Source organism: Mirounga leonina, unplaced genomic scaffold (genome assembly GCF_011800145.1).
Source record: "Mirounga leonina isolate KUSES-001 unplaced genomic scaffold, KU_Mleo_1.0 Mir_288, whole genome shotgun sequence".
NCBI classification, from domain to species: Eukaryota; Metazoa; Chordata; class Mammalia; order Carnivora; family Phocidae; genus Mirounga; species Mirounga leonina.
The window spans coordinates 500,123-515,396 of record NW_023270664.1 but is presented as its reverse complement, the minus strand read 5'-3'; the positions used below and the strand labels follow the sequence as shown (position 1 = coordinate 515,396).

Sequence of the window (15,274 nt, the reverse complement as noted above, 5' to 3'; positions counted from 1 at the left end):
GAGCGAAATGTTTTATATATAATTTTTCATTGAGACCTTATCACAATCTGACAGGTTTTAAAAAAGAAACAGGACTAAAGAGGTTAAGTAATCTGATCAAAACCAGACTTATTAAGTGGGAAGTGGGATACAAAACAAAATGTGTGACTCCATGCTCTCAGTCACTATGTGTGCAGTCACTATCCCCTGCAGGACACCCACAGAGGATGCTCATGTGTCCCACTCAGCAGGAGGAGGGCCGCCATGCACACCCTGTCTGTGAAACGGCGGGTGCAACCTGAGACACGTGTGCTGGCTGGACCGGCAGCACACGCTCCACCACCACATCCAAGGCAGATGCTTACACATTTAAAAACAAGTTTCATAGATTTGGACACCTGGGTTAAAAAGAGCAAACGCTGGGGCACCTGGGTGGCTCAGTCGGTTAAGTGTCCGACTTCGGCCCCGGTCATGATCTCAGGGTCCTGGGATCAAACCCCGAGTCAGGCTCCCTGCTCAGCGGGGAGTCTGCTTCTCCTTCTTCCTCTGCCCCTCCCCCAGCTCATGCTCTCTCTCTCTCTCTCTCTCTCTCAAATAAACAAAATCTTTATTAAAAAAAAGAGCAAGGGGGGAGCCTGGGTGGCTCAGTCGTTAAGCATCTGCCTTCAGCTCAGGTCATGATCTCAGGGTCCTGGGATCGAGCCCTGCATCGGGCTCCCTGCTCCGCGGGGAGCCTGCTTCTCCCTCTCCCACTCCCCCTGCTTGTGTTCCCTCTCTCGCTGTGTCTCTCTCTGTCAAATAAATAAAATCTTAAAAAAAATAAAATAGGGGCACCTGGGTGGCTCAGTCGTTAAGCGTCTGCCTTCGGCTCGGGTCATGATCTCAGGGTCCTGGGATCAAGCCCCGCATCGGGCTCCCTGCTCCGCAGAAAGCCTGCTTCTCCCTCTCCCACTCCCCCTGCTTGTGTTCCCTCTCTCACTGCCTCTCTCTGTCAAATAAATAAATAAAATCTTTAAAAAAATTTAAAAATAAATAAATAAATAAATAAATAAAATAAAATAAAATAAATAAAAATAAAAAAAGAGCCAGGGCGCCTGGGTGGCTTAGTCATTAAGCGTCTGCCTTTGGCTCAGGTCGTGATCCCGGGGTCCTGGGATCGAGCCCCACATCGGGCTCCCTGCTCCGCGGGAAGCCTGCTTCTCCCTCTCCCACTCCCCCTGCTTGTGTTCCCTCTCTAGCTGTCTCTCTCTCTAACAAATAAATAAAATCTTAAAAAAAAAAAAAAAAGCAAAAGTTTTTCATAGTTTTTGGCTAAAAACTACCAAAACCTAGTTTTGATTTGCCCACCACCATTAGCCCCACCATGTTAATGATTCTCAAGGGGACTTTTAGGTAAATATACATGCAGATAAGGCATTTACAGCAAAATACTAATGACTGTTCATTTTAGGTGCATGTGTGTCTCTATGTAGGTGTGTATGTCTGTGCACATGTGCATATGTGTGTATGTGTGTATGTCCATACAAAGAGCTAAGTCTACACATATTCGTTATACGATTATTTCAACTTGCTGCATGTCTGAGTGTTTTCATTAAATAAAAAAACAAACAGGGGCATCTGGGTGGCTCAGTTGGTTAAGTGTCTGACTTTGGCTGGGGTCATGATCTCAGGGTCCTGGGACCGAGCCTGCACTGGGCTCCGCACTCAGCAGGGAGTCTGCTTCTCTGTCTCCCTCTGCTCCCCTTCCCCGCTTTGAGGTCTCGGTCTCTCTCTCTCTCTCTCTCAAAAAAAAAAATCCTGAAACTTAAAAAACAAACAAACAAAAGGAAGTATTTTAGGAATGCCATGGGTAACCATCTTTATCATGGCATTTTTGCTATCACTTCTTAAAATTTTATTCTATTAACTAGGACAATAAATAATATTTTTTAGCTTGTGTTAGGAAGCCCCGAAAATGTTAGGGAATGTAGAGAAATAAGCAGAGGCTAGCACTTTCCAGCCAGATGAAAAAATCCCCGCAGTACCCTTGGAAATAAATGTGGCATCCTAATGTTCTCATGTCTCATTTGAAAAATCAGTCATTTGAAAAATCTATTGCAACAGGCATTATTACAGGCTTGCCTTAAGACATCACCAGGGCGCCTGGGTGGCTCAGTTGGTTAAGCGACTGCCTTCAGCTCAGGTCATGATCCTGGAGTCCCTGGATCAAGTCCCACATCGGGCTCCCTGCTCGGCAGGGAGTCTGCTTCTCCCTCTGACCCTCCCCCCTTTCATGTGCTCTCTGTCTCTCTCATTCTCTCTGTCTCAGATAAATAAATAAAATCTTAAAAAAAAAAAAAAAAAAAAGACATCACCAGCGTTTGCTCATCCACACTACACCACAACTTTAGTGCAGGCAATACCAACATCACCAAACCACAGATAAAGACACAAAGAAGTTAGTGACTTGCCCAAAGTTACACAACTAGAGAGAAGCGGAATCAAATCTGGGGACCTACACTATAACCACATGTCATACTGCCTCTATGCTGGGGAGACAAGAATACATGTAAAACATTTAAAACTATAGGGGCGCCTGGGTGGCTCAGTCGGTTAAGCGGCTGCCTTCGGCTCAGGTCATGATCCCAGGGTCCTGGGATCGAGTCCCGTATCGGGCTCCCTGCTCCGTGGGGAGTCTGCTTCTCCCTCTCCCTCTGCCTGCCGCTCTGCCTACTTGTGCTCTCTAGCTCTCTGTCAAATAAATAAATAAAATCTTCAAAAAAAAAAAAAAGAAAACATTTAAAACTATATAGAGTAATAACCCCTGAAACAAATAATGTTAATAAAAAGAAAAAAAAACTAAAAAAAAAAAAAAAAGAAATAATACATAACCCATTAAAAGAAAAAAAAACTATATAGAGTAATAAGTAATTAGGTGTTCCAAAGGTGACAAAGAGAAAAGAATAAAACACAACTGGGTCCACGCTGTCACAGAAGGCACGGGGGAACACGGGTTTCTGTGAAGAATGTCAGGATCTGGAAAGCCTGCCATTAGAGGGCAGCAGACAGGGAGTTACAGAGGAAGCCAGGACCCACACCAGGCCCAGAGGGAGCTGACATCGCAGGGGACTCAGCCACATGCAATACGTACATAGAGTTCTTCAAACTGTTTCTGAATTTCACTATCCATTTCAATAGCATTAAAATTTGGATCTCTAACAGGAAATGCTTCAATGAACAACAGGGCAGCATTTGACCGGACTTCAGAGTTTCGGGCCTGGAATAAGGAAAGAGTGTTTCTGAATCTAAGGAGCAAACATTCAAAGGCTTCAGTGTAGATTTCCTAAATAATGCTTCTAAGTATCTCAATACAGAGAGCTAAACCAAACTCGTGGCTCGCTAATCACAGATATTAAAAGACCCTGGGGCACCTGAGCAGCTCAGTCAGTTAGCATGTGACTCTTGAACTCAGCTCAGGTCTTGATCTCAGGGTCATGAGTTCAAGCCCCATGCTGGGCTCCACGCATAGAGCCTACTTAAAAAAAAAGAGTACAAACCATGTGTTTTGGGGGCACCTGGGTGGCACAGTTGGTTAAGTCTCCAACTCTTGCTTTCAGCTGAGGTCATGATCTCATGGGTCATGAGACTGAGCCCCAGGTCAGGCTCCCCACTCAGGGAGTCTGCTTGAGATTCTCTCCCTCTACCCCTTCGCCCCCACACACACTCTCTCTCTAAAATAAATACATAAATCTTCTTAAAAAAATAAAGACCTGATTCCTTGCCTCAAAGTCCACCTTATGTCACTAAGAAATAGTGACTATCTCTCTCCCAACACTAGATTTACCATGTTGAAAGTTACTCATGTTCATTCCAACACCCCTGGAAGGTTGTCATCCTGTGTCTCAGTCATCAGCAGAAGGTCCTGAGGGCCAGGATGGCCCAGCTCAGCTATGCAGACCCCCAATGCCTCTGCTGGTTCACATGGCATGACAAACCCCCTTCCCACTGTGGAGTCAGCCTAAACCAATTCAGATTCCCAGTCTAATAGGCCTAAAAATGTTTTTAATAAAAGAATAAAACATTTATCCCAAAATTTCACAAAGCCCCCAGCTTCTAGTCTTATTTATACTGCCTTATCACAATTCTGAATTAGAGCACAATAAATTCAAAAGCATAATTAGCATGTTCTTAACATGGATGGAGTATTTAATAGCTGTACCTTTAGTCCTCTCCAAAGGATGGGTTTATATAATCTGTAAAGCATCTCTTCCACTCCCTGACGAACTTTCTTTTGATGATGAAAATAACTCAGCACCTAAGAGCCAAGAAAAGAAGAAAAGAAAGGTAATGCTGTTTTAAAAAAGAGCACTTAAGATCCTACTTTGAAGAGAGAGGGCAGGTTGTCCTCACCAAAACAGACCCCCGGTGCTTCACAGTCTTGACAATTCTTTCCTAAGAGGACTTCTCCTTAGGATACAATGATAGATATACTGACAGTACTAAACGTGTGAGAGAAATCACATGAAAGAAGCCTCTGGCAGAAATAAAGATTAATGACCTTGGGTTATAAAAGGTGTGGGTTGTAGTTTCTACTCTTCTACCAACAGTCAAATAATCTCAAAAAAGTTCACTGAGGGCGCCTGGGTGGCTCAGTTGGTTAAGCGACTGCCTTCGGCTCAGGTCGTGATCCTGGAGTCACGGGATCGAGTCCCGCATCGGGCTCCCTGCTCGGCAGGGAGTCTGCTTCTCCCTCTGACCCTCCTCCCTCTCATGCTCTCTGTATCTCATTCTCTCTGTCTCAAATAAATAAATAAAATCTTTAAAAAAAAAAAAAAAAGTTCACTGAGACCTCTGACCTTCAGGATGAAGTAGAAAAAGGAGTGTGTGTAAAGGAGTCAGCCTGAATGGTCTCTACAGCCCCTTCTGGTTCCAAAATGAGTTGGCTATAAGTCTCTTTGGTTCAAAGAACCTACAGAGAGCATCTGAAACATGCATATGTCTCAAAATGGGTGTCACTGCTCAGTGGCCCTTCACATTACCAGCTCAACTTAGAGGTTGATCCTCCCCAAGCTTATGAACAATCGGAGAATGGGCTGTGCTCTCAGCTTCCACTCCTTTGCCTTTTCCTACTGCCTCTTCAACAGCCAGAATCTTCCCGCAACTCTTTAGACTCTCATCTCCAGCAACAATCAGTTTTGCCTTACTTCCTTAATTCACCACTCTTGGAACTAAAATTTTATTATTGAAAAGTGGAAAATAAAAATTAAACAACTTATCCAACAATAGATTATACTCTAAGTGAACCTGAATCAACTTTACCCTAAAAGAACTACAGTCTGGGGATTATTTCTTCTGATTGAGAATTCTTTATTTGGGAATTTTTATTGATGGTAATAAGTGATATTAGACTATAATTTTTTTGTGCGTGTACAATATTACCAAGTTTTGGTATCAATGGTACACTCACTTTACAGAAAGATTTTTTTTTTAAGATTTTATTTATTTTAGAGAGAGCAAGAGAGCACAAGCAGGGGGAGCAGCAGAGGGAGAAGGAGAAGCAGGCTTCCCATTGAGCAGGGAGCCCAGTGCAGGCTTGATCCCAGGTTCCTAGGATCATGACCTGAGCCAAAGGTAGATGCTTAACCAACTGAGCCACCCAGGCACCCAAGAAAGATTTTATTTTTATTAATTAATTAATTTATTTTAAGTGGGCTCTATTGAACCCATAACCCTGAGATCAAAGAGCTGAGACCAAGAGTCAGACACTCAACTGACTGAGCCACCCAGGTGCTCCTTTACAGAAAGATTTTTAAACAGCGTTATCGAGTTATAAATCCCATACCATAAAAGTCACTCTTTTAAAGTATACAATTCAGTGGACTTTAGTATATTCACAGAGTTGGGCAACCATTCCAAGTACCTAATGTTAGAAGATTTTCATCAAGGGGCGCCTGAGTGGCTCAGTCGGTTAAGTGTCTGCCTTCAGCTCAGGTCATGATCCCAGGGTCTTGGGATTGAGCCCCGCATCGGGCTCCCTGCTCCGCGGGAAGCCTGCTTCTCCCTCTCCCACTCCCCCTACTTGTGTTCCTTCTCTCGCTGTCTCTGTCAAATAAATAAATAAAAATCTTAAAAAAAAAAAAAAAAAAAAGATTTTCAGCAACGGTATGGGGATTTTTACTTTCAAAGAACATCTGAAGCATTTCCTAAAGCTTCTTTCAACATACTAGTAAAATAATTTATCATACAAATGTGATGTTTACCAAAAAAAGGAATTTGAGGAAGAAGCTACAATGTGTTATAAGCAATGATAAGAATTAAGAGTCCAGGAATATACTGCATTCAAAAAGTGAAATTTAATATTCTTCCTTTTAATTCTTTGTATTTTCCCATAGTTTTACCAAACTTGACAATCTATATTTACAATATTTTAATTACTCAGACTACCAGAGCAGAAAACCGAAAATATGAAAAAAAGTCTTGGGGAAAAGTCAGTCTTTAGTTATTTGGTACCAAGAAGGAAGCGATTATGTCACAAATTTATCCAGTTTAACACACTGCCATTCTTTATGACTAAATAGAATCTGAAACGCCAAATAAATGTCCAAGCTGACCTATAACTTAATAAAGCCACACTAAGATTGTGTGTTGTCGGGGGTGGGAGGCGGGAGACCATTGGATATATTTATCTCCAGGTTTTTTACCTTTGGGTAACTCAAACTAAAGTATCAATAATGTAAAGAAATGTCCTCTTTTCCTTTCAAGCTTACTATAATTAGTATATTTACATTCTATAAATAATAATTTCACTATATAAGAAAGTAAAGAGATAGTCTTTGTTCATTTAGCTTCTTAGTATTCGGTTGCCAAAATTAACAGCAAACACACAAGGCATCATTCCTGGGTTAGGTCACTGATCTTATGTCTTAAACAGACCACATTTTCCAATTCCTCCTGCCAAGGTCATTATGACTATCAAATACCTAACAGTGTCATTATGACACTGATAATAAAGCCTTATTTAGTCAGAGCATTTACAATGGAAGTATAAAATTCGTATCTAAATTCTGAGAGTAGCTTTTTAAAAATTTTTATTGTAAATAAATTCTACACCACATGTGCGGCTCAAACTCATGACCCTGCAATCAAGAGTTGCATGCTCTACTGATTGAGCCAGCCAGGCGCCCCTGAGATTAGCTTTTAAAAACAAAATCCTTAATATTAAAAGAAACTACCCAAACATTTATTCCATTTGGTTTACAGAACATCAAAATGAAAATTTAATGTATGAAAGCAAATAATAAAACTAATCTTGAATATTCTTTTTTGAAAAAGCGGTAGTGGCAGTTAGTAACGATTCTGGACATTTTTATGTCAGAGAATTTAAAGATTATTTGAATGAAGTTCTGACTTTCTTTTTTTAATTTTTTTTTTTTTTTAATTTGAGAGAGAGTGAGATAGAGAGACAGAGCATGAGAAGGGGGAGGGTCAGAGGGAGAAGCAGACTCCCCGCCGAGCAGGGAGCCCGATGCGGGACTCGATCCCGGGACTCCAGGATCATGACCTGAGCCGAAGGCAGTGGCTCAACCAACTGAGCCACCCAGGCGCCCCGAAGTTCTGACTTTCTTAACAACATACTTTTCTTCTCCTAGTTAAAACTGCCAGATACCAAATACTAAGATTTTGAGCAAGCCCTTTAAGCTGATGCTTGTGAGGGGTTAACTTAATTTTTAAATTTAACAAAACAATAATCTGAAAACAAAGAAGCTGAGACATCATCTATAAAACCCATGACTGGTGTGGCGGCAAGTGCTTTGCTCACCTCACGCACCCTGGGGTGCACTGGAGACCTGCGCGGAAGGTGGATCCCGTGGTGCATGAAGTCCTGGATGCACCCATTTTCGATTGTCTGGAATGGCAAGCAGTGTTAGTACTCAGTGTGCGTGTGCGCTCCAACAGATGACAGGACAGGCAGTGCGGCTGCTGGAGTCGGCTCTGTTCATCTACTTCATGAGGGAAAGCACCAGGATCCCCTGCTCAGAGCTCTCCTATTTTAAATCTGTACCTCTTAGAATCCCTTTAGTTTTGATATTCCTTTGGCTTCTTCTATCTTATTTGATGAAATATCAAATCTGTGCTAGATGGCACAGCAAGCTTCTCCCCACCACTTGAGGCTAGTTCAAGCCAGATGGCTCAGGGACCGAGCATGGCCTGAGGGCCTCTCTTCTAAGTCATCCTGACCCAGAGGACCTCAGAGACTGGATCTGTTCCAACAGGCTCCCCAGAGCTGATGCTGAACTACCTTTAAGGTGGGGGCCAGGACTCCAAAGTGACTGAAACAAGCTCTTTCAGGGCTCCCATGGAGAAGGGCAAGGTTGGGGTGTGGGTAGCTCTTTGGTTAGCGCACAACACCCCCAGACCTCCAGAGCCGGGCAAAGGACGCAGAGCCAACCACTGGGAGCAGCCCAAATCACCGGTGGACCCTCTGGTCTATTCCCCTATACCCCCACACCTGGGGTCCCATGGCTTTAGGGAAGGACACAGGAAAGCCTGCTACTACTATTAGCCTCCTCCATTACCTCTGAAAATACTTCCTTCACCTGAAGCCACTAATAAATCTTAGCATCACTCCATGTGGGGAACCACACACTGACTTGTGATGAAATGGGGTACGTGGCACCACCTACTGGGTATTTGTGCCACAAAAGTTGAACCTTCAGAGTTAACTACCAGAATATAGACATTCTATAGGACAACTGACCCAGTTTCTTCAACATTTCCATGAATGGCACAAGTTTTAAAAACAGAAAAGGGGGGCAGAGAGGAATGCTCTGAGAGAGTTAAATGACATAACAAACAAACATAGGAGACTTATTGGATCCTGAATCCAAAAAAAAACCTACAAAAAGACATCTTTGAAACAAAGCAGAGATAAATATTTTCAAAAATACCCAGAAATTGTTAATTTTAAGTATGTTAATGGCATTGTATAACCATATTCCTTAGAGATGCATACTGAAGTACATAGATATGAGATATCATATTTGGAACTTGCTTTAAAAATCTGAAAGGAGGGAGGAAGAAAAGGAAGGCAGAGAGCCTGAGAAGTACAAAGAGCTGGCAATTTGGAACAGACTCAATCAAACAGTTATGTTTTTAACTACTAACATCCATTTTTTTGAAAATTGGGCTTTATTTATTTTTAGTGATCTCTACACCCAACGTGGGGTTCAAACCCACGACTAGACATCAAGAGTTTCACACTCCACTGACAGCCAGCCAGGCACCCTGACAAACATCTAATTTTAAAACCACTACTGGAGAAAAGGGGGACAAATATTCTTTCCTGTGAACAAGTATCATGCAACAATAAAACAATGCAGAAATGCACAGCAATGTCCTGGTTTTGCCCTTTCCTCCAAAAAATTTTACACTGCAAAATGATCGTGGATGTTGTCAGCAGGGTATATGAGTGACCAAGTTTTATCTTCTAGAAGTGGAAGTCAGTGATAAACCAAGCTCAAGCTGCACAGGAGCAGAGTGGACAGAAGGAAGCTCCAGACATCAGTGAAGCCTTCCCTGACCCACCAGCTCAGGGCCTGCTCCCTGAAGAGCAAACGCCCCTTTGACTTAGAGTAAAAGTTTTACTCTTGGAAAGAAAACATGTTTGAGAACGTAGTATGAGGAAAACATAAAGGATATCAGACAAAAACACTTTCTTTTGATATTCTCCAAAAGGGCCTTGGAGTCCTATTGTGATGTGAATTACACAGCCACATCTTCATAAAGCAGATATTACACAGCCATTCAACATTAGCCATATTCAAGACAAATGTCTTTCCCTTCTCAAAAATAATGTAACTAAAAGGTAAGAGGTAGTTTGAGGTTCCAGAACAGCACAGCCGAACAGAAACAGAACCCTAACCACAAATGCAATTTTAAATTTTCTGGTAGGAACATTAAAAACAAAAAAAAGAAATAGGTAAAATTATTTTAGTAATATATTTTGTTCAGCCCAATATAGCCAAAACATTATCATTTCAACATGCAAGCAATATTTTAAAAACACATTCAGAGATATTTTACATTCTTCTTTCCCCACTATGTCTTCAAAATCTGGTGTGTTTCTCACACAGCACATCTCAGCTCACACTGGACACATTCCCAGTGCACAGCTGGACAGCACAGGTCTAATAAAGCTACCAACATGATACAGGGCACATCTCAATGAGTGGCAGGAATCTTGTGTCTGTGACAAATTTATGGGAATGAGAGTGAAATCTCCATCCCATGGAGTGTCATTATCTGGCTTTATTTTGACAAAGAGCATCAACACAGATTTTATTTTATTTTTTTTTATCAACACAGATTTTAAATGACTATCCATGACGACTTATTTAGTAACTAGAATACAACAAAAATAAATGTTAACATTTAAGAAAATGAAAAGAAAATACCTCCAATATTTTCCCTGAAGCCTTTTTCCAAGCTCTGAAATAAATTTCTGCAATGTGTACCATCAAAGATCTATGGGGGGGGGGTGGAAAAAAAGTTAATACAAGTTCAAACCATTAGACTTTTTTTTTCAGTTTATTTGTTTTTGTTTTTTGTTTTTTTTTAGTAAACTCTACACCCAACATGAGACTCAAACTCGTGACCTCAAGATCAGGAGGGGCACACTCTTCCGACTGAGCCAGCCAAGGGCCCCCAAACAATCACATTCTTAACATGTGTCAGTTCAGACTCCCTCCTACCCCAGAGAAGGAGAAACGCCACCACAAACTAGGTGCTCTGCCAAATACCTACAGAGACAGGTTATCTACCTGTGGCAGGAAGGAGAAAAAGGAAGAAATTTTGAGAAGGGGAACTGAAGTATCAAATGATTTTCTTCCTCCTCAGTCAAGGTTTCCCCAGATCTTTACTATTTTCTGTGAAATTATGAGAACATAAGCCGAGAACCAAATTCTTTTTTTTTTTTTTTTAAACATTTTATTTATTTGAGAGAGAGCGACACAGCGAGAGAGGGAACAAAAGCAGGGGGAGTGGGAGAGGGAGAAGCAGGCTTCCCGCGGAGCAGGGAGCCCAATGCGGGGCTCGATCCCAGAACCCTGGGATCATGACCTGAGCCGAAGGTAGACACCCAACGACTGAGCCACCCAGGCACCCCTGAGACCCAAATTCTTGAGTAAAAAAAATGTTTAAATTTATAAATAAAATTTTGACTTGGGAGTCAATTTTGGACTTCCCAGACTCCTAATTCCCTAAAATACAGAGTTGATTTTTAGAATCAGTTTAGAAATCTATTGGTTCGACCCAAATATTTTGCCAGTGAGGAAACAGGAGGAGAAAGCATTCTAGCCAATAGCAGGAACTGTGTCATAGGGATTCAGAGTCACATCTCAGCTCAGTACTTAAGCACAGCTGGCTACCTGACAGGGAAACTCAGCAACCAAGCCCACCTCGAGAGCTGAAGGATTCCATTTGAAAATGCACACTAAGTAAGATTAAGCACTGAGCCCACAACAAACATTCATTTGCCATGACAGCTCCAAGTGCTGTGATGTTCCAAGAGGCTGGGAGCTCAGGCTTGTGAGTATATCCCTAGACTCTTACCCTGCAGGACTCTTCCCATCAAATCACATAGCTCAGTCCACAGTAAACTGGAAAGTAGACATTACATTCAAATGGTATCAGAAGTGCTGGAGACATGAAATTTACTGCGCCTGAAGCTAAGATTTAACTGGTAAATAATTTGACTACTTAAAGAATGAACACAAATTAAAATCTTAAATTCAACGTCATTACTGAAAAAGAATTATTTCCTATAGCAGGGAAAAAACTATCCAGTGATACAACACTACATAATACATAGTAAAAACAACAGCACATAATAAAAACAGCACATAACAAATAATATAACCTAAGAGATAATTTTTAAAGCTTCCAATACATTAATATAACTTTAAAAGTCAAGTCAAATAGAATATTTCATAATCAGATTAAGACAGCACAAAATATCAATTGCCTTTAATACTTACTTTTGTAATCCCTGTAACTGGTTTTTAATGGTCTCATGGATCATTTTAATAAAATTTATATTCCAATTGAAGAGAGAACTAAGAAATCTTCTTCCCTATAAATTAAAAAAATATATATATATAATGTTGAAATTGCAACCAAGTAAAAAGCTCCTGATAACTAAAAAACAAACAATTCTTTGGATGTTCAGTAACACGAAAGTGTTACTCCCAGTGAAGGAAGCATATGTAATTGTAACTCAGGACAGCAGTCGGGGCCTTTGAGTGACAGAGCTGGGCAGCAGGGCAACGGCAAGAAGACCTCCCCTCTGGAGGGCCTAGCAGCAGACACCACTGACCTCCTTCCGTGCTCGACCCCAGATTGTACAGACATGTACCATGCTGCCCAGCAGCTGAATTAAACGGTCCACAAACATTTCATTCTGGCTCTATCTACATAAGCTAAAATCAAAGAATGCTTAAAACCTAGCATTTTGGGGTGGAATGGAACTGAACGTCACTTGATTTCATCTTTTATAAATGAGAAAACCGAGGACTTGTGAAGTTAAGAGGCTAAGTATCTGCCAAACTAGAATTTTCAAATCCACCTACTCCCCATGGTAATTTATATGCATACTACTAGACGACACATGACCCTCAAAAGCAGTAATACCATACTTACGCTCTATACAGCATATAAAATACATCTACCAAGAATTTCCCCGCGAACATCATCATCACCTCTTCCCTGTTACCAGTCGACCACAACTGTCTCTGAAATCTACAGAAATTCAACACACTTTGATACAAATAGCAGGGTACCCATGCTTGCAACAAGTTAAAAACAAAAAGTATTTACTGTAACTTGCCATTATAGCACAAGATATCTGTCATTTACCCAGAATGACTGGAAACTGAACTAACCAAAGTAAGGACTCATTAGGAAACTAGTTATCATAAATTCAAAAGACATCAATCAAAAAAAGGGGGGGTGTTAACACAGACATATATTTACGTCTTTACCACCTACTCGCATTCACACACACACAAGTTGATGTGCAGGTCACCACTCACTATGTACAAGTCACTATAAATAGAGCTAACTTGTCTGAACCCACTTTCAGCTACTTTGCTGTCCTCACATTCGATCACAGTCCTGGAGATGCCAAGGGCACAGGCCTCAGGTGCAGCCTCTTTTCCAACAACAAGGATGCAGTGATAGCAATAAGCAGTTAGAGCACCTTCCACATGCTCAGTCCCTACCAGGTACTGTGCTAAAGGTTCTACACACGTCACCTCGTGTGCTCCTCAGGAGTCCTGAGAAAGATCCACTGTGGTTTCTATTTTACAGAAGGAAACACCAGGTTCAAAGTAGTCCGATCAAGGTCACCACCTAGTAAGTGAACAAACAGGGATCTAAAAACAGCCCTTCTGGCCTGAGAGCTGAAGGTCTTGGTCAGCATGGTCAGTAACCACATATGGCCCTTTAACCTAGCTGGCTGGAGAGGGTGCACGGGAGTAGGCAAAGCATGACCATGTCTTTGCCTCTGACTAGCTACAGGACCTTGAACAAACTCTTCATTTATGGGCCTCAAAACTGGTTCTCATCCTCCTGCTCCGAGAAGTCTTTCCCCACCTACTTCAGGGAGGAGTGACGACCTCTTCCTTTTGCTTCATGCGTGTCTGTGAGGCAACGAGCAATCAGAAACAAAACCTATTTTCTGTAATATCAACAACAATCTTCTTTGCATCCCTCACATGGGAATACAGTCAATGTTCAATAAAGGACTACATAAGAATCCCAAGATAACAATTCAGAACTGTCCAAGAGAACTATGCAAGCCACTCTATAATAATTTTTAATTTTCTAATAACCACATTTATAATAAAAGTAAAAAAGATTAATTTTAATATATTTATATAAGACAACATATCCAAAATATCATTTAAATATGTAATAAGTGTATACAAAATTGTTAATGAGCTATTTTACATTCTTTTTTCATAGTAAGTTTCGAATCCATGTACTTTACACTGAAGGCCACAATTCGACTGGCCATAGTTCACATGCTCAGTAGCTACATGTGGGAATGACCACCAAAATGGAGTGCAGCAGTGGCCAGAAGCTTCTCTCTGGGTTGACTAGATGGCAGGAAAAAAGAAATCGAGAATATTGTGTGATGATGGTTCTGAGTAAATGCCAATTAGCCTGGAATTAGGGCAGAGGGTCGGGTCTGATCTACTGGGAAATGCTTTCTCAATCTTATTTTTAATTTTTTTTCTTTCATTGAAAAAAGAATTTTTTTTTTTTAATTTTGTTAGTGAACATACAGTGCAATGTTGGTTTCTGGAGAATTCAGTGATTCAGCAATTACACATAACACCCAGTGCTCATCACAAGTGCCCTCCCCCATGTAGCCCATCCCCACCCAATCATTCTTAAAATGCAATCACAGTTCCCCCAGGATTCACAGCCACCTATTACCATCTGATTTAATGATGAAATAAGCAACGATTTGTAAAATGTGTGAATATTGCTATGTGGTAAAAATGTGCAATAAATGTAACAACTCTTGATAGCTAGGCTGACTTTTTCATTAGAACACTGAGCATGGTACAAGAGCAACTAGATGAACTTAGGAAAAACATCCATTAAAAAGCAGTACACAAAAGCACCAAAAAAGAAAAACCTAGTTACCTCTTCTTTCTTGATATATTTAACACTTATGAAACACTCAAGTAGCATATCTTTAATTTCTTTACTTTCCTCTAAATCATAATCAAAGCAATATAAAGCTTGATGAATACGCCAAAGCCGACATATGTCTGCACCCTAGGAATGACATAAAAAGGAAAGATGTTAGTTTTTTAATAAATAATTAAGGTCACATTTCAAATTTACAATAAGAATACTTTATATAATAAATAATCACAACTCTGGATTATTCATCAAAAAGGAAGAAACTGTGGCAAAAGCACACAGAAGCACCCACAGGCAGCACTGTCTGGTTTCTGCGGTGTGGAGTCCAAGTCTGCAGCCGCCAGCCCCATCAGGCTACAGAGCACCAAGTGTGACCGGTGCGAGGAGGGACCCAGCGTGGGGTCTTCTTCACTACAGGTGAAACTTAAGCAGCCCCATGCTGCTAGTGGTGCCCACACCAATGGCTCAGGTGTAAAACACCAGAGAGACATGAAATAGTCTCGATTTAAAAGCAAAACAAGGGGCGCCTGGGTGGCTCAGTTGGTTGGGCGACTGCCTTCGGCTCAGGTCATGATCCTGGAGTCCCGGGATCGAGTCCCGC

General features: G+C 41.2%; 1 protein-coding gene across 8 annotated transcripts in view; it reads right to left on the bottom strand.

Annotated features, from left to right (window-relative positions):
* NCAPG2 (non-SMC condensin II complex subunit G2) overlaps window positions 1-15,274 on the bottom strand; it is a 65,022-nt gene that overhangs the window by 38,543 nt on the left and 11,205 nt on the right. For 7 of the 8 annotated variants that reach the window (XM_035029759.1, XM_035029761.1, XM_035029765.1 and 4 more), the window contains 6 exons: window positions 14,671-14,805; window positions 11,994-12,088; window positions 10,413-10,482; window positions 7,778-7,864; window positions 4,178-4,273; window positions 3,110-3,235 (listed from right to left, as the gene is read on the bottom strand). In XM_035029759.1, the coding sequence (XP_034885650.1) occupies window positions 3,110-3,235; window positions 4,178-4,273; window positions 7,778-7,864; window positions 10,413-10,482; window positions 11,994-12,088; window positions 14,671-14,805 (609 nt within the window). The remainder of the gene's footprint in view (window positions 1-3,109; window positions 3,236-4,177; window positions 4,274-7,777; window positions 7,865-10,412; window positions 10,483-11,993; window positions 12,089-14,670; window positions 14,806-15,274) is intronic. The other variant, XM_035029764.1, reaches the window with a different exon arrangement.